The 19,723-nt window shown below is 43.8% G+C and overlaps 1 protein-coding gene across 1 annotated transcript in view; it reads right to left on the reverse strand.

Moving 5' to 3' along the window:
• LOC126210099 (fasciculation and elongation protein zeta-2) overlaps positions 1–19,723 on the reverse strand; it is a 465,381-nt gene that overhangs the window by 21,778 nt on the left and 423,880 nt on the right. Inside the window, exon 5 of the mRNA XM_049939235.1 lies at positions 3,416–3,666. Coding sequence (XP_049795192.1) covers positions 3,416–3,666 — 251 coding nt within the window. The remainder of the gene's footprint in view (positions 1–3,415; positions 3,667–19,723) is intronic.

Genomic DNA, 19,723 nt, shown 5'->3' on the forward strand with positions numbered 1-19,723 from the left:
TATGATCTGGTTTTCCGCCAAAAGAAACTCGATGACAGCTCTCTGCTCGGAACGCACCTCTGTTACAGACGCCATTTTGAAGGGTACGTATAGCTCAGCCACGATAGGAACTTCACGAAACTATAGGGGCTGAAGCGAAAATATATGTCCCACAACTAATTTCGAATTTTTTAAACTGAAATCGGCCGAGAAAAAAATGGTTTCATTACTTATTGAACGCCCCTCGTAGAAAATCGAAAGTGGACTTTTAACATTATAAGAAGCTAGAATGGCCGGGCAGTACCTGTCTTTGAAGTTAAAATCTTCTGGGTTATTAGGCCGCGTCATGTATCTTCTAAAATGTTCGACGTTTCGACCCCTCTGCTGGGATCTTCCTCGGGAACTTTTGGTGTCCACTGCTGCTAGAACACTGTCAGAGACGAGTGACGCGTCCACTTATAAAGGGGGAATTTTCTGGCGTTCGTGCTCGAGAAGTGATAGTATTGGTTAAAATACATGTGGCTACCATTGTTGGGCCATAGTCATTGGCTAATACAGAAGCTCATCTCCTGTGGATACCATTGGCGGTCATCATCATTCGATAGAAAGGCACTGTTCCACACTTATGCTGGAGAAGGGTTATTGGTTGAAATACCTACTACCGCTATTGGTTGGTCGTCATCAGTGGCTAGATTCGAAACGGACAGAGCAAGAGAGGGGGAATGTTTACCCAAAATTTTATTGTACGCCGAGGTGACTTGCAGTGCGTTGTTTATGCCGCTCAAACACCGCGCCCGCGTATTTACTTCCTTGATGGCGGGGAGCCACGATACCGGAAGCCTATAGCCGTCCTCTCTATTGAAATTAGACGAATTCTTAGAAATTTGAACCGCTTCTCGGACCTTTCTTCTATAAATGTTTGTTTCTTCAGCCAGTACACGTACGTTATTAAAATAGATGTCAATAGCCACAGTTCTCGTGATGTTCCGCTACCGCCGATTTTGCACTTTGATTTAGCCACATGTGCCGTTCGTGTTCCTTAATGCGTTCTTTAACAGTTCTTCCCGTTTCGCCTATATACACTTTGCCGCAGCCACATGACGCTTGATAGACGCCTGCACTGTGGAGGTAATCAGGTGCATCCGTTTTCCGTCGGAAAAAGTCTTTTATTTTGTTTTGACTAAAGAAAGATGTCTGAATACCATTTTTCTTTAAACTTCTGCTTATGCGGTCAGTGACCCTGGAAACGAACGGTAACCTGACGGAATGAGAACTGTGGCTCTGACATCGATTTTAATAACGTACGTGTACTGGCTAAAGAAACAAACATTTATAGAAGAAAGGTAAGAGAAGCGGTTGAAATTTCTAAGAATTCATCTAATTTCAATAGAGAGGACGGCTATAGGCTTCCGGCATCGTGGCTCCTCGCCGTCAAGGAAGAAAATACGCGGCCGCGGTGTGTGAGCAGCATGAACAACGCGCTGCAAGTCACCTCGACGGACAATAATATTTTGGGTAAACATTCCCCCTCTCTTGCTCTGTCCGTTTCGAATCTAGCCACTGATGACGACCAACCAATAGCGGTAGCAGGCATTTCAACCAATAACCCTTCTCCAGCATAAGTGTGGAACAGTGCCTTTCTATCCAATGACGATGACCGCCAATGGTATCCACAGGAGATGAGCCACCAACGCCCCTTCTTCTGTATTAGCCAATGACTATGGCCCACCAATGGTAGCCACATGTATTTTAACCAATACTATCACTTCTCCAGCACACCTTGACCAATTCACCACTTGGCGCAACCAGTGGTTCCTCCGTGTTAATCCCTCCAAGACCCAGGCGATCATCATAGGCCGCACCACCCGCTCCTTCCGCCTCCATGATTTCTATATCGCCATTTATGGCCGTCGTATCCACCTCACTTCTACCCTCAAATACCTTGGCCTCACACTCGACCGCCACCTCACCTGGACTCCCCATCTCCTTACCATCCAAAACAAAGCTCACAACCGCCTCCGCCTCCTGAAACTCCTGTCCGGCCGGACGTGGGGTCTGCATCCTTCCACCATCCTTCACACCTACAAATCCTTGATCTGCCCTATCCTCTGTTATGCCAGCGTAGCTTGGATTTCCGCCCCTCCCCGGTTCTATAATGCCCTCCAAATCCTCGAACGTCATGCGCTCCGCCTCGCCTTCCGCATCCGCCTTCCGTCCCCCACGTGCATCCTCTACGGCCTCATCCCCTTCCCCCATATTCTCCTTTTCCTCGAACACATCCGCACATTATATATTGTCCGCCGCCTTGATCCCCCTCACCCTCTGATGTCTCCCTTCCTCTCCACCCCCAACCAGTTGCCGCGCCTTTACCGTTGTATCCCACCCTCTCTCCATCTCCACACCCTTCATCTCCTTTCCCAACGCAACTTCCACCGTCTACCCCTCCCGGATGATGAGCTTCACCCTGACATCTACTCTTCCTACCCACTCTAACCCCATCTTCCTCCCTCCTTCTCAGGGCTCCCTCTCCTCCCCATCCCTCCTCCTGTGCGGCTTCCCCCTCCTACTCCCCCTCCATCTCTTGTGCCTCCTTTCAGTGTCTCTGCACTCCCTCCTGCCCTGTCTTCCCTCTTCGTCTCCCGCCCCATGTGTCTCCTGCCTCTTCGTGTACCCGCCGAGACCCCTACTCTCTTCATCCCGCCGCCTCCACTGCTGCCCCTTGCTCTCCCCTCCTTTTCCATCCTCTCTGCCCTTTCCCTCGGCAGGTCCCGCCTGGCAGTTTTCTTCTTCGTTGTGTGTGCTCCAAGTGGGTTTTAAGTGTGTTGTTCCGCAGTGTTTTTACTACTGTGGCCAACTTTTAACGTGTGCATGTCCATTCAGTGTCTTCTCTGAGTTTTGAAGAATCGCCAACTGTGTTTTTTAACTTTCTGCTGACTTTTTTTAACTGTCCTCCATGAACATCTCCGTGTTAGTCTATATTTTTTACCTCCATTTTCTCCCATTATTCTGTTTTAAGTTCCCCTTTATCGCCTTATGTATGTACCATTTTATTCTTATTTTAAGTTCATGTCACTCGGCTGAAGAGCGGCGGATTGTGCCGCTGACAGCCCTCCCCTGCCCATATGGGGCAGGGGAATGAAATCACAATAAAGAAAAAAAAAAAAAATCCTCCAGCACGAACGCCAGAAAATTCCCCCTTTATAAGTGGACGCGGCACTCGTCTCTGACAGTGTTCTAGCATTAGTGTTCCTGAGGAAGATCCCAGCAGAGGGGTCGAAGCGTCGAACATTTTAGAAGAAACATGACGCGGTCTAATAACCCAGAAGATTTTAACTTCAGTGACAACGGCCACGAAGCCTGCAGATTTACATACTACCTATCTTCAAGAAGTGAAATTCGAAGTACAGCAGAGAAAATGAGAGGTGGTAGAGCTCACCTTAGGGTCGAGCCCGTTGGGCGTGCGGGTGGTGCCGTTGCGGCTGCCGCGCTTGCGCTCCACGTGGTACTGGCGCCGGCGGTTCTGCACGGCGAGCAGCAGTGAGATGAACGTGTTCTTCAGCTCCTTCTCGTACTCCAGCTCGTCGCGCAGCGCCAGCTCGGCGATCAGCGTCTCCGAGAACTCGCGGATCAGCACCTCCAGTTCGAGGTACAGCTCGTTCAGCTGCGACAGCCCGAGCGTCTTCAGCTCTGCAACGGAAGAGATGCTGCTTTCAGCGGGGTTGGGGGGCGGAGTAAACGCTGCGCGGATGTAAACGCGATTCTTTCATTGTGCGCATGACGTCAGAGGGGATCGCCTTGTGCCCTTATTTTGATGCACGATTTCGCGAGAGTTGTCTTTTTCGCTTACGGGGAGAACAAGGCCGGCTTCCTCGATACTTCGCTCAGCGGAAGAGGGGCGAAAATAAGCGGACACGCATCTCGGCTTATGCGTAGATACTCGATCGTTTCTGAGAAAGCGACGGACGAAGTTTTCGAGGTACCAGTTCATAACTGTGTCTTTTACCGAGTAAATAGTTCAACAGCAGTGGTGGCACAATGACTACCTTCGCGGCTTCACAGTTTTGAGCCCCCTGTTCTAAACCGCATTATTATTTTTATGTTTGTTTTTCGTTAATCAACCCATGTCCACAGAAGATTACGACACGTATGTTTCCAATGTACACCGAAATAACGTTGTCCTTATCCGTCTACTAATTGTATGTCACACGAATGAATAAAAAATAAATCAATAAATGAATGAGAAAATTATTTGAAATTATTTTTGGTGAAATTCCTCGATTCATGATCAACTGCAGACGTCAGTTTTCGGGAAAATGATCCGTTATGCGTGATTTGCTGCGAAATTATTGCCAACGCGTGAAATCTTCAGCAATGTTAACAACCTTCCTTTCCCGGCTGGGACTCGTGCGAAGAAATGTCACTGTGGCAAATCCGCCTTCGCGCGATTGTCGAAGTGTGGGAATTTCTATGTTTCGAATGTTTCTACGATCGGTTTCTTACGAAGGAATGCACCAAATCTCAGTGAAGAATAAACATAGGAATAAAATATACGAATTAATATTATAATGAAATAACACTGTGAAAATTTTAAAAAATACTATTAACGCCTTAAAATACAACACACACACACACACACACACAGACAAATACTATTAACGCCTTAAAATACAACACATATATATATATATATATATATATATATATATATATATATAAACACAGTTGTAATTTTACAATTACTATAACGCCCCTGTTCTCATAACTGAATGAGAAACATTCTTTTGGTATACTCCTACGGACATGGGTAGAAGGTAAATGAAAAATAAAAAAATAAATAAAACAATAACAGATCGACTTGGTACTAACTGGTAAACCGGACAGTAGCGGCCAACTCCAAGTTGCATTACAGTTTCTACATGCAGCGGACAGTTTTAACTGCAAGGGATATGATTCGACGGATGAATTGAACGGACAGACAGGCCTAACGCCATGGGATCCGAATGGAAACAGTTTCAAAGAGCAAAGGATATGCAGCACTGTGGATCAAGGCACACACAATTTTTTGGAGTTAAATTAACAGATAAATTACAGTATCTCCCATATTCATCGGATGAACATGAGAAAGCAACTCATCATCCAAAATACAAAATCACACACCAGTACGAGAATTTTCTTAAGATTACAATATATTAAGTTTATGACAATATTTTAACACAAAAGCTTTTGTAAAAGTTAGTGTATCATCTTAAATGAGTTTCTTATTACATATGTACCAAGTGCTAACATTCATCTGTGCACAAATCAGGCTATCGTTGTGCTGGAACTAAGTATTCTGGTACTTTATCGAGGTTTTCCCGAAACCACTGGATGTGTCCATGCAGTTAACGCATCTCGAACTATACTGCAGGTAATCTTGTAATTACAAGCTATAGCTCTGAATTAATTTATGACCATGAAGTTTGTTTTGTTTATTTGTCCAAATATTCGTTATGTTTCTAGCTGTTATGTGAAATAAAATGTAAAAAAAGAAAAAAAATGCCGGTCAACAATGAGGACTGGTGTTGCGGCCAGCCTGGAAGTGGCTTTTAGGTGGTTTCGCATGTCCAACTGGGCGAATACCGGGCTTGTATCCACGCCCCACCTCGGTTGCACGATTCACAAACATTTCGAACACATTCTCTTTGATTGTGTCTTTGTTAGTTGTCGCAATTACGACAAAAGATTATGCTTGTGTTGATGAGAGCATGGTGACACAGGACTATGCCGTTCTTGCATTGCTCCATCACATACCTTACCGAGTGATGAAATGTAGTGTGTCTGCTTATAAAAACAGGCAGAATACGGCGCTTCCGTTACTGTTGCTACAATCGCAGGTTATCAAGATTTTAGTGAGTTTGAGCGTGGTGTTATTGTCGCCGCACGAACGATGGGACACAGCGTTCCGAGGTAGCAATGAAGTGGAGATTTCCCCGTACGACCATTTCACGTGTGTAAAACATCAAATCTCCTACATCGCTGCGGCCGGAAAAAGATCTTGCAAGAACGGGATCAACGACGATTGAAGAGAATCGATCAACGTGACAGAAGTGCAACCCTTCCGCAAATTGGTGCAAATTTCAATGCTTGACCATAAACAAGCGTCAACATGCGAACCATTCAACGAAACATCATCGATATGGCCTTATGGAGCCGTAGGCTCACTCGTTTACCCTTGATGGTTGCAGGTCTCGCCTGGCCCCGTCAACACTAACATTAGACTGTTGATGACTAGAAACGTGTTGCCTGGTCGGACGAGTCTCGTTTCAGATTGTATCGAGCGGTTGGACGTGTACGGGTATGGAGACAACCTCATGAATGCAAGGACTCTGCACGTTAGCAGGGGACTGTTCAAGCTGGTGGAGGCTCTGTAATGGTATGGGGCGTCTGCAGTTGGAGTGACATGGGACCCGTGATACGTCTAGATACGACTCTGACATATGAGTAAGCATCCTCTCTGATCACCTGCATCCATTCATGTCCAATGTGCATTCCGACGGGCTTGGGCAATTCCAGCAGGACAGTGCGACACCTCACACGTCCAGAATTGCTACACAGTGGCTACAGGATCACTCTTCTGAGTTTAAACACTTCCGCTGGCCACCAAACTCCCCAGACACGAACATTACTGAGCATATCTGGGACGCCTTGCAACGTGCTGTTCAGAAGAGAACTCCACCCCCTCGTACTCTTACGGATTTATGGACAGCCCTGCAGGATTCATGGTGTCAATTCCTTCCAGCACTACTTCAGATATTTGTCGAGTCCATGCCACGTCGTGTTGCACCACTTCTGCGTGCTCGCGGGGGCCCTACACGATATTAGGCAGGGTTGCCAATTTCTTTGGCTTTTCAGTTTATTTATACAATAATTTATGTATATGCTAACACCTTAATGGTAAAAATAAAGTAACAACTCTGCAAAGAGAAAAGATGTGTCATTACGCCCCACTGGGTAGCCCAAAATTACTCGCTGACAACATTGTGGAAATTGTGAATTTATAGCAAATTCTTTATGCATATGCTACTCTGGAAATCTCAGTCCAATGTAAAATTGCATTTATATAGCTGTAACTGAGATGAAAAATTGGGAAAGGTAATTAACGTTATAGTATGTCGTTTTGGGTCCCTTTCCCCTGCACAAAATCCATCCTGGGGAATGGGTATAGCGACAGGAATGACGTCCGCACACCCTCTAGCCTCTACATTGCCAAATCCGAGAAATTAACTCGCCGCGCCGTCGCCGTGAAAATTCAGGTTAAAGGCCAGGAAAAAGAAAGACTGCACTCGCCTCTGCAGTGGTCCCGATATCTTGGAGGGCAAGGTGCACGCTGAGTTTGACCCATACACCTTGGACCACCGTGACGTGTTATCTGTCGTCTTACATCAGCAACAAAAGGTATCTGTGACCCATCATGCATGTACCACATTCCACAACGTTGCGCTAGGTAATATAGCCCTGAGGTGAAAATCGAGCCCAATTAGATAGGAACTAGAACAGTTTACGTTTGAAGTACATTTGTATTTTATCAGAACTAGACGTATTCGTCTGGATGAAATTACCGCGATCGTTGCCTATAAAAAAGTGCGAAAATTCAGTCTCCAAATCGCTTTTCTTTATTCTGTGTGACTGGTTTCGGGCCAGCTGTCCTTCTTCAGATCATTTGTTACAGAGTAACCAGTCCAACGTGGATCTGAGAGTTCACTGTCATAACACTGAGTTATGATAGTGAACTTTTAGTTCCACATTGGACAGGTTGCTCTATAACTGTAACAAATGATCTGAAGATGGGCAGCTAGCCCGAAACCAGTCACACTGAAATAAAGGAAAGCGATCTAGAGACTGAATTTGGAAGCATTTTTACTTTTGTATTGACTACGTCAATACTTCATACTGAAGGCTGTGGGGTTGGTACCTAGCAGACGGTTTGTTTACTGGAATGTTTTCCCTACTTTCACTCGTGTCAGTTTTCGATATTAATTATAATCCACCCTGTATACCTAATAACAAAATTGTTCCACTTAAAGCTTTAAAGATGTCAAGAATTACTTAAATCGAAATCAAGTTCTTCTTCTCTTTAGCAATGGAATAAGATTTTGAAATTTATTGTTTATCTATGTAGTATTTATTTAAGAGAAGAAAGCACTTTGAGAATCAGTAGATTTTTATGTATTATTACAGATCATAGCAAGAGCCGAAGAAATAACGCCTTCTCTCTGAGGGACTCGGGGGGAGTGTGGTGAAAAAATGTTCTTGAACTGCCTTGGTTCCGTTATTTCTCTGGAATGAAAATAACTATTAACAGCAATGACAATGAGTTTATAAAATGATGGAACGATCTGCTATCTATACAGATCTGGTGGGAAGCTGGCGCCCACTCGGCGATCAGTCGAACACGGATTTTGTAAGTCACGTCACTCGTAGGTGAACCGCATTTCCTTAGGATTCTAGTAAACACAAGAAATGAACAAACAGAAGCTATAATACTTACAGACTTTAGACGAGGACGCAATCAGTCTCCAACCCTATTCAACATCTTCACAGAACAGGCAATAAACCACAGACCATAGATAACGTAGAGTGCGCATGATGTCACTTTACTGAAACCAAGCCGGCCGCTGTGACAGAGCGTTTCTAGGCCCTTCAGTCCGGAACCGCGCGGCTGCTACGGTCGCAGGTTCGAATTCTGCCTCGGGCATGGATGTGTGTGATGTCCTTAGGTTAGGTTTAAGTAGTTCTAAGTCTAGGGGACTGATGACCTCAGATGTTAAGTCCCATAGCGCTTAGAGCCATTTGAACCATTTACTGAAACCAACATTTAAGTCACGTGACTCGGGGCGCGAAGCCGACCATGTCATTATGCATTTAAAGTGCACAATTTATGACATTTTTGTTACAGATCAAATGTTGTGCTTTTTAGTAGATGCAGAAGTAAATACCTCCATATATGCTCAGATTAGTCTTGTTTTGTATCCTACAGATTAGGGAAAGTGACGAAAATCTAAGTTGTGTAAGTGAATTACTTTAAAATACTTGCAGAAGTATTCCCGTAAGTTGAACGTTAGGATGGATGTTGGTCCTTGGATGTAAAACTTGGTGAATGACTAAATCTTGATATCGTTTCGGTATCTGTACTGGATTAAGAAAACGTCAGAAAACATACGTGCTTATTTTGTGTAAATACCTGACATTTTGCACATAAACGAATTTCCTTTCTTACAAAGGCTTACTAAAGCATTTCACACTTATTCTTGTGGAATCGTTAGAAAACTAATGCTGCTTTCGAAATTGTTATTTTGTCTTCCACTCTTGTGGAAGTGGTTAAGTACAAGAATTCACAATGCAAAAGAAAAAAAACAAATATTCGCTAAAGAACAATCGTTATGTCGCTTTTTAAAAGAACTGTCAATACGTATCAACGTGACCACGTGTAAAACCGATAACCGCTGATTTATTATCAAGAATTTCGGAAGAACAGGTTAACTGCACTACTACAATTGTAAGAGTAGTACTACAGTTCACTGAATTGTTAAAATCAATGCTTGAATTCAGCTCTAAATGTGAGAAACTGTAACTGTCAGCTCCACTTCACACGGCGCGTAACGACAGGAACTCGGCTTTCTGCCGACTTAGATGGTTTCAAGCGTTAACACGGCAGAGATCGGGACATGCGCGGTCTATGTTATATATGGTCTATGCAATAAACGAATGCAGAGAAAAACGTACAGGTACCCGAATACATGGAGACAGGAAACAGATGCTTAGATTTCTGGCTGACATAACTCTTTGATAGCTCCAGATGAAAAAAAATCTTCAAAGAATCTTACAAGTTATGGATAAAGTACCAAGCGGTCAGTGCAAAATGGAAATTAATTCGAAAAAGACGGAAATACTCTGAGAATAAGAAAAAAATTAATAGATAAAACCAACCATCAGGAACTTTTGCAAATAATTGGCACAGAACAGTCATTTAGGAGAACAACAGAGAGAATAAGACACGAGTGGATTGGTCACACAATACGACACAATCAGTTCCTCGCAAATGTTCTAGAAGGAACGTTACCAGAGAAGATAGCGCGACGAAAACCGCGACTGGCGTTTTTTAAAAACTGGCTATAGGTTACGTAGCAGTCTTTCATAATGCAGAAAGGAAAAGTTGCGTCAGACTAGTGCTACCTGGAGATTTTACGGCTACGACTGCTCGCAATGCTTTGTCGTCAATAGCGAATAGGACTGGTAGCCGTCAAGAATGTGGGAAATGGTAAAGCAACTGTGAACGGGATACGTGCCTCACTTTTCAAACAGGTCGTCACCGATTGCACGCTTCCTTGCTTATAGACAACTAGCATGGCCGTTCCCCATCTGCAGAGGTGATAGAGATGTGGGCGACTGCTGAACTTAGCGCCCCGTTCGACTCATCTACCTCCTCCTTTCTCCGTGCCTTATTTCCCATACCTCTTGGGGTCGGCTCCCCTAGTCTTGTTACGCCACCCTGAGAGTATTCACGTCATTTCACAGTGCAATCCCATCGTTTTCAAGTCGTTGTTTACGATATCTAACCAATGTATTCAGCCGGCTTCCAGAGCCTGTCTTTGTTTCTTTTCTGTCGAGTGCTGTTCTTGTCATATGGTTAGTTTCACGGCGCACGAAATGCTTGTACGAGCGTAGGCCATTCTCTTGAAGCTATGTTTGCTACCTTCAACGAACCTCGGATGTCACCATTATTTACCCTGTCTCTTAGGACCAGTGCTCCAGACCAGCGTCTCTCTGTGACACGGAACATCCGTTGGTACGGTTTTCCTATGGCCCAGCTTACTGAACCGTACATTAGAGCTGATCTTATTGCTCATTTATACGTAGTTCCTTTGATTTAGACAGGCATTTTCGCGTCGCAGATGACCCGTTAGTGACCTGACCTCCATTCCAACCACCAAATTTTTATAAGGTTTTCATAAGCATCTTTGTGCGTGGAATCTGTGAATGTTATTACAAATCGGAGGCAGTTGAACTGATCAGTTGATGTTGTAAGGGCATTGTCTAGATGTAGTAGCCGCTTAGAAATGGTGACTGTTCAAAATTTGCAACATGCCTGTTCCGTTTTGATTCTACTTACTCACAGCACTCGTATGTTCTACCGCCGTCCATTAAGGTTGTCTTGAATTTCTGGACGAGATTCTATTAAAACAAAGCCTCAGCGTAAGTAAGCATCGATGATGTTTGTTTCTGTAGACGTACTGGGGCACAGTTCATAACCAGATTCAGAAGTAGTGGATTGATTATTTGCGGACTCCCAATTCTTAGCTCGAATTCTGTGTCCTCTACCACTGAAAATATTTGATTAAGTGCTGAATAGTAAGCTCAGAAATATTGTCACGGTAACACCAAACCAGAGCGGATTCGTAAAAGCTGCAGCACCATTAGTGCAACCCTTCTCACACATCTACTGACAGTGAAGCACAAGCAGAAACAGAAGAATGAACACATGAAATTTCTGGAAAAAATAAGCATTTGACCGTGTTCCGCATGAATTGATCCAGTGAGCTCTTCGCCCTCATTAAGTCTCAGAGGGCTGTGTAAGCTAGTTACAGCCCCTGTATTGGAATGCCACTAATGTGGTCCAGAACCCCGCTGGAGTTTCTCGATCTCTTCGTGTCACTTTCTGTGATCACCAGGGATCGCCCTATCACAGCTAGTACCATCTTCTACATGCATACAGCAACCGCTGACCTACACACATCGGGTGATGTGATCCTAGCCCAAGAAACAGGCCTTGAACATCTGGCACGGGCTAAGACCAACAGACTGGCAGAAGAATTAATATCTGGATGTGGCCCCGAAACTGATTGTGCTATCCGAATCAATTATCAAGACGTTCGTAAGACCACGCATTTTAAATACCTAGCATTCAATGTCACCTCAACCTGTGGTGCCACTTCCTGTGCCCAAAGAACGTTAAACGCAGTTTCGGTGAAGTGCAGAGAAGACACCGGAGATCTCTACCAGCAAATATATCCAACATCAAATGGCAAACTTTTATAAGGACATGGTATGCCCAGAATCCATCTATCCGTTAAAATGCTGTTTAACGACGGAAAAGCATAAGGAGAATGTGGAATAAGTGAATTAAACTCGTTTCCGCTGATACAGTCCCGTAATCGGAAGGCAACTGTACGCTTTGACCCAGTCAGCGTGCGATCACGCGGAAGACGAATCAAGCGGTGGGCTAACAACATCAATAGCTCCATTATGCACAACGTTAGCTTAATGGAATGATAACGAACCTTTCCGCCTGTTGTTGTTGTGGTCTTCAGTCTAGAGGCTGGTTTGATGCAGCCCTCCATGCTACTCTATCCTGTGCAAGCTTCTTCATCTCCCAGTACCTACTGCAACCTACATCCTTCTGAATCTGTTTAGTGTATTCATCTCTTGGTCTCTCTCTACGATTTTTACCCTCCACGCTGCCCTCCAATACTAAATTGGTGATCCCTTAGAATATGCCCTACCAACCAGTCCATTCTTTTAGTCAAGTTGTGCCACAAATTTCTCTTCTCTCCAATTCTATTCAATACTTCCTCATTAGTTATGTGATCTACCCATCTAATCTTCAGCATTTTTCTGTAGCACCACATTTCGAAAGCTTCTATTCTGTCCTTGTCTAAACTATTTATCGTCCACGTTACACTTCCATACCTGGCTACACTCCATACAAATACTTTCAGAAACGACTTCCAGACAAATCTATACTCGATCTTAACAAATTTCTCTTCTTCAGAAACGCTTTCCTTGCCATTGCAAGTCTACATTTTATATCTTCTCTACTTCGACCACCATCAGTTATTTTGCTCCCCAAATAGCTAAACTCATTTACTACTTTAAGCGTCTTATTTCCTAATCTAATTCCCGCAGCATCACCCGATTTAATTCGACTACATTCCATTATTCTCGTTTTACTTTTGTTGATGTTCATCTTATATCCTACTTTCAAGACACTGTCTATTCCGTTCAGCTGCTCTTCCAGGTCCTTTGCTGTCTCTGACAGAATTACAATGTCATCGGCGACCCTCAAAATTTTTATTTCTTCTCCATGGATTTAAATTCTAACTCCGAATTTTTCTGTTGTTTCCTTTGCTGCTTGCTCAATATACAGATTGAATAACATGGGGATAAGCTACAACCCTGTCTCACTCCCTTCCCAACCACTGCTTCCCTTTCGTGACCCTCGACTCTTATAACTGCCATCTGGTTTCTGTACAAATTGTAAATAGCCTTTCGCTCCGTATATTTTACCCCTGCCACCTTGAGAATTTGAAAGAGGGTATTCCAGTCAACATTGTCAAAAGCTTTCTCTAAGTCTACAAATGCTAGAAACGTTGGTTTGCCTTTCCTTAATCTATTTTCTAAGTTAAGTCGTAGGGTCAGTATTGTCTCACGTGTTCCAACATTCCTACGCAATCCAAATTGATATTCCCCGAGGTCGGCTTCTACCAGTTTTTCCATTCGTCTGTAAAGAATTCGTGTTAGTATTTTGCAGCCTTGGCTTATTAAACTGATAGTTCAGTAATTTTCACATCTGTCAACACCTGCTTTCTTTGGGATTGGATTATTATATTCTTCTTGAAGTCTGAGGGTATTTCGCTTGTCTCATACATCTTGCTCACTAGATGGTAGAGTTTTGTTAGGCCTTGCTCTCCCAAGGCTAATGGAATGTTGTCTACTCCCGGGGCCTTGTTTCGACTCAGGTCTTTCAGTGCTCTGTCAAACTCTTCACGCATTATCATATCTCCCATTTCATCTTCATCTACATTCTCTTCCATTTCCATAATATTGTCCTCAAGTACATCGCCCTTGTGTAGACCTTTCTGGTTTCCCTTCTTTGCTTAGAACTGGGTTTCCATCTGAGCTCTTGATATTCATACAAGTGGTTCTCTTTTCTTACTTCCTGTCGATCTCATTTTTGAGACGTTTGTATTCCTTTTTGCCTGCTTCATTTACTGCATTTTTATATTTTCTCCTTTCATCAATTAAATTCAATATCTTTTCTGTTAGTCAAGGATTTCTATTACCCCTCGTCTTTTTACCTACTTTATCCTCTGTTGCCTTCACTATTTCATCTCTCAAAGCTACCCATTCTTCTTCTACTGTATTTCTTTCCCGCATTCTTGTCAATCGTTCCCTAATGCTCTCCCTGTAGCTCCCTACAACCTCTGGTTCTTTCAGTTTATCCAGGTCCCATCTCCTCAGATTTCTACCTTATTGCAGTTTCTTCAGTTCATAACCAATAGACTGTGGTCAGAGTCCGCATCTGCCCTGGAAATGTCTTACAATTTAAAACCTATCTGAGACCTTCCAGTATCTCCAGGCATCTTCCATGTATACAACCTTCTTTTATGATTCTTGAACCAAGTGTTAACTATGATTAAGTTATGCTCTGTGCAAAATTCTACCAGGCGGCTTCCTCTTTCATTCCTTACTCCCATTCCATATTCACCTACTACGTTTCCTTCTGTTCCTATTATCGAGTTCCATTCACCCATGACTATTAAATTTTTATCTCTCTTCACTATCTGAATAATTTCTTTTATCTCATCATAGATTTCATCAATCTCTTCGTCATCTGCGGAGCTAGTTGGCATATAAACTTGTGCTACTGTGGTAGGCGTGGGCTTCGTATCTATCTTGGCCACAATAATGCGTTCACTATGCTGTTTGTAGTAGCTTACCCGCATTCCTATTTTCATCTAAATCCACATAGATACTCTGGAAATCACATTTAAGTTCGTGGCATAGTGTTCATCGAACCACCTTCACAATTCTCTATTATTCCACTCACGTATAGCGCACGGAAAGAATGAACACCTGTATCTTTCCGTATGAGCTCTGATTTCCCTTATTTTATCTAGGTGATCGTTCGTACCTATATAGGTCGGTGTCAACAAAATATTTTCGCATTCTGAGTAGAAAGTTGGTGATTGGAATTTGGTGAGAAGTTTCCGTCGCAACGAAAAACGCCATTCTTTTAATGATGTCCAGCCCAAATCCTGTATTATTTCTGTGTCACTCTCTACCATATTTCGCGATAATACAAAACGTGTTGCCTTTCTTTGGACTTTTTCGATGTGCTCCGTCAGTCCTATCTGCTAAGGATGGCACACTGTGCAACAGTATTTTAAAAGAGGATGGACAAGCGTAGTGTACGCAGCCTCCTTAGTAGACCTGTTACATTTTCTAAGTGTCCTGTCAATAAAACGCAGTCTTTGGTTAGCCCTCCCAACAACATTTTCTATGTGTTCCTCCCAATTTAAGTTGTTCGTAATTGTAATGCCTAGGTATTTAGTTGAATTTACGGCTTTTAGATTAGACTGATTTATCGTGTAACCGAAGTTAAACGAGTTCCTTTTAGCACTCATGTGGATGACCTCATACTTTTCGTTATTTAGGGTCAGCTGCCACTTTTCGCACCATTCAGATACCTTTTCTAAATCGTTTTACAGTTTGTTTTGATCTTCTGATGACATTATTAGTCGATAAACGACAGCGTCATCTGCAAAAACCGAAGGCGGCTGCTCAGATTGTCTCCAAAATCGTTAATATAGATCAGGAACAGCAAAGGGCCTATAACACTACCTTGGGGAACGCCAGAAATCACTTCTGTTTTACTCGATGAATTTCCGTCTCTGAGAGGAAATCACAAATCCAGTCACATAACTGAGACGATATTCCATAAGCACGCAATTTCACTACGAGCCGCTTGTGTGGTACAGTGTCAAAAGCCTTCGGACATCCAGAAATACGGGATCGATCTGGAATCCCTTGTCAATAGCACTCACCACTTCATGTGAATAAAGAGCTAGTTGTGTTTCACAGGAACGATGTTTTCTAAACCCATGTTGACTGTGCGTCAATAGACAGTTTTCTTCGAGGTAATTCATAATGTTCGATCACAATATATGTTGTAAAACCCTACTGCATATCGACGTTAACGACATGGTCCTGTAATTTAGTGGATTACTGCTACTACCTTTCTTGAATACTGGTGTGACCTGTGCAACTTTCCAGTCTTTGGGTACGGATCTTTCGTCGAGCGAACGGTTGTATATGATTGTTAAGTATGGTGCTAATGCATCAGCATACTCTGAAAGGAACCTAACTGGTATACAGTCTGTACCAGAAGACTTGCTTTTATTAAGCAATTTAAGTTGCTTCACTACTCCGATATTAACTCCTACATAACTCATGATGGCAGCTGTTCTCGATTCGAATTCTGGAATATTTACTTCGTCTTGATTTGTGAAGGCATTTCGGAAGGCTGTGTTTAGTAACTCTGCTTTGGCAGCACTATCTTCGATAGAACTCCATTGCAATCGTGCAGAGAAGCCACTGATTGTTTCTTGCCGCTAACATACTTCACATACGACCAGAATCTCATTGGATGTTTTGCCAGGTTTTGAGACAAAGTTTCGTTGTGGAAACTGTTATAGGCATCTCGAATTAAAGTCCGTGCTAAATTTCGAGCTTCTGTAAAAGATCGCCAATCTTCGGGATTTTGCTTCTGTTTAAATTGGACATGTTTGTTTCGTTGTTTCTGCAACATTGCTCTAACCCGTTTAGTGTACCAAGGAGGTTCAGCTCCTTCGTTTGTTAATTTATTTGGTATAAACCTCTCAATTACTACCGATACTATTTCTTTGAATTTAAGCCACATTTGGTCTACACTTATATTATTAATTTGGAATGAGTGGAGATTGTCTCTCAGGAAGGCGCCGAGTGAATTTTTATCTGCTTTTTTGAATAGGTATATTTTTCGCTTATTTTTCGACAACCTTGTGTTCACTCTCCCTGAATCGGTTTTGATGCTCGTTATTAACTCAGGATTATTTGTTGCTAAGAGGTCAAGTGTGTTTTCACAACCGTTTACTATTTGCGTGGGCTCATGAACTAACTGCTCGAAATAATTTTCAGAGAATGTGTTTAGCACAGTTTCGGATGATATTTTATGCGTACCTCCGGAATTAAACAAGTATTTTCGCCAACATATCGAGGGTAAATTAAAGTCACCACCAACTATTATCGTATGAGTCGGGTACGTGTTTGAAATCAGACTCAAGTTTTCTTTGAACCTTTCAGTAACTGTATCATCTGAATTGGGAGGTCGATTAAAGGATCCATTTATTATTTTATTCCGGTTGCCAACAATGAGCCAACAATGACCTCTGCCCATACTAACTCACAGGAAGTATCTACTTCAATTTCGTGACAAGTTAAACTACTACTGGCAGCAACAAACACGCCACCACCAACCGTGTTAAGCCTATCCTTTAGGAACACCGTTAGGTTCTTCGCAAAAATTTCCGCTGAGCTTATATCCGGCTTTAGCCAGCTTTCAGTGTCTATACGATTTGAACATCAGTGCTTTCTATTAGCGCTTGGAGCTCTGGTACTTTCCCAACACAGATACGACAATTTACAATTGTTACACCAATGGTTCCTGTATCTACGTTTTTCCTGTGTGAAGCCCTTCTTGTGTTTTCCCGAGACCCTCAAACCTAAAAAACCGCCCAGTCCACGCCACACAGCCCCTGCTACCCGTGTAACCGCCTCCTTCGTATAGTGGACACCTGACCTATTCAGCGGAACCCGAAACCCAACCACCCTTTGGCGCAAGTCGAGGAATCTGCAGCCTACACGGCCGCAGAACCGTCTGAGCCTCTGATTCAGACCCTCCACTCGGCTCTGTACCAGAGGTCCGCTATCGGTCCTGTCGACTACGCTGCAAATGGTCAGCTGTGCTTTCATCTTCCAAGCAAGACTGGCAGCCTTTACCACTTCCGTTAGCCGCTCGAAACCAGAGAGAATCTCTTCTGATCCAAAGTGACACACATCATTGGTACCGACGTGAGCCACCACCTGCAGCTGGCTGCATCCTGTGCTCTTCATGGCATCCGGGAGGACCCTTCCCACATCTGGAACGACTCCACCCGGTATGCACACGGAGTGCACATTGGATTTCTTACCCTCCCTGTCGGTCAAGTCCCTAAAGGGCCCCATAACGCGCCTAACGTTGGAGCTCCCTACCAATAATCCCACCCTCTGCGATTGTCCGGAACTCGCAGGCTGAGTGGTTTCCTCTGAAACAGGACAGGCGACAGCATCTGGCTCAGCGACAGTGTCAGCCACAGACAGCACCTGGAACCTGTTTCTCAGACCAACCAGGGAGGCCTTATGTGCGGCCGCCTGAGAAGTCTTTCGCCGCCTGCCTCGCCCTGGGGCGACCTCCAACTCGACCACAGGCGAGGGTTCATCCTCAGTGCTTGCAGTAACTGGGTTGGGCACAGGTGAGGACCGATCGGAGGACTCGGACGTGCTGGACGTCCGTTGGATCCCCACGGCCGGCCCTCAACAGTGGTGCCCATCCACTGCACCCTCAAGCTGTGTAACCGAAGCCATCATTGTCTGAAGCTGAGAGGAAAGTGTCACCAACTCGGCTCGCATCCGCACACAACAGTCGCAGTCCCTGTCCATACCAAAGACCGTGGAAAACTAAACTACGCAGATAAATGGACTATCGGCACATCCTGCGCAAATCTACTGTAGACCCTGACGAAAACACTCGAAATGTGTCTAGTAATATGCATATATTCAAAAACCTAACTAACGAAGCACTCAGGTTAAACTAAATAATTTGCCCCTGATAAGGGGCGAAAACGCGAGAACTGTGGCTATTAGATTTTAAATTTACACGCAGAAACTCAAGAAACTCAATTATTAAAGCACACAGATGATATAATAAAATACGCTCCTGGTTAGGAACTCGTAAATGACAAAAGGCGTTTACTTCCCTGTTGCTGCGTCTGTCTTGGTCGGCTACTGCTGCCTATTCATTATTAAACCTACTCCTGCATTACCCCTATTTGAATTTGTATTTATAACCTTGTATTCACCTGACCAGAAGTCTTGTTCCTCCTGCCACCAAACTTCACTAATTCCCACTATATCTACGTTTAACCTATCCATTTCCCTTTTTAAATTTTCTAACCTATCTGCCCGATTAAGGGATCTGACATTCCATTCTCCGATCCGTAGAACGCCAGTTTTCTTTCTCCTGATAACAACGTCCTCCTGAGAAGTCCCCGTCCGGACATCTGAATGGGGGACTATTTTACCTTCGGAATATTTTACCCAAGAGGATGCCATCATCATTTAACCATACAGTAAAGCTGCATGCCCTCGGGAAAAATTACGGCTGTAGTTCCCCCTTGCTTTCAGCCGTTCGCAGTACTAGCACAGCAAGGCCGATTTGGTTAGTGTTAGAAGGCCAGATCAGCCAATCATCCAGACCGTTGCCCCTGCAATTACTGAAAAGGCTGCTTTCCGCCTATGAACGCACAATACATTACAATTGCACACTGAAGAGCCAAAGAAACTAGTACACCTGCCTAATATCGTGTAGGGCCCCTACGAGCACGCAAAAGTGCCGCAACACGACGTGGCATGGACTCCATTAATGCCTGAAATAGTGCTGGGGGCCATAGACACCATGAATCCTGCAGGGCTGTCCATAAATCCGTAAGAGTACGAAGGGGTCGAGATCTCTTCTGAACAGCACGATGCAAGACATCTCAGATATGGTAAATAATGTTCTTGTCTGGGGAGTTTGGTGGCAACCTCAGAAGAGTGATTCGGGAGTCATTCTGTAGAAATTCTGCACATG

The sequence above is a fragment of the Schistocerca nitens genome, chromosome 10 (genome assembly GCF_023898315.1).
Source record: "Schistocerca nitens isolate TAMUIC-IGC-003100 chromosome 10, iqSchNite1.1, whole genome shotgun sequence".
NCBI lineage: Eukaryota > Metazoa > Arthropoda > Insecta > Orthoptera > Acrididae > Schistocerca > Schistocerca nitens.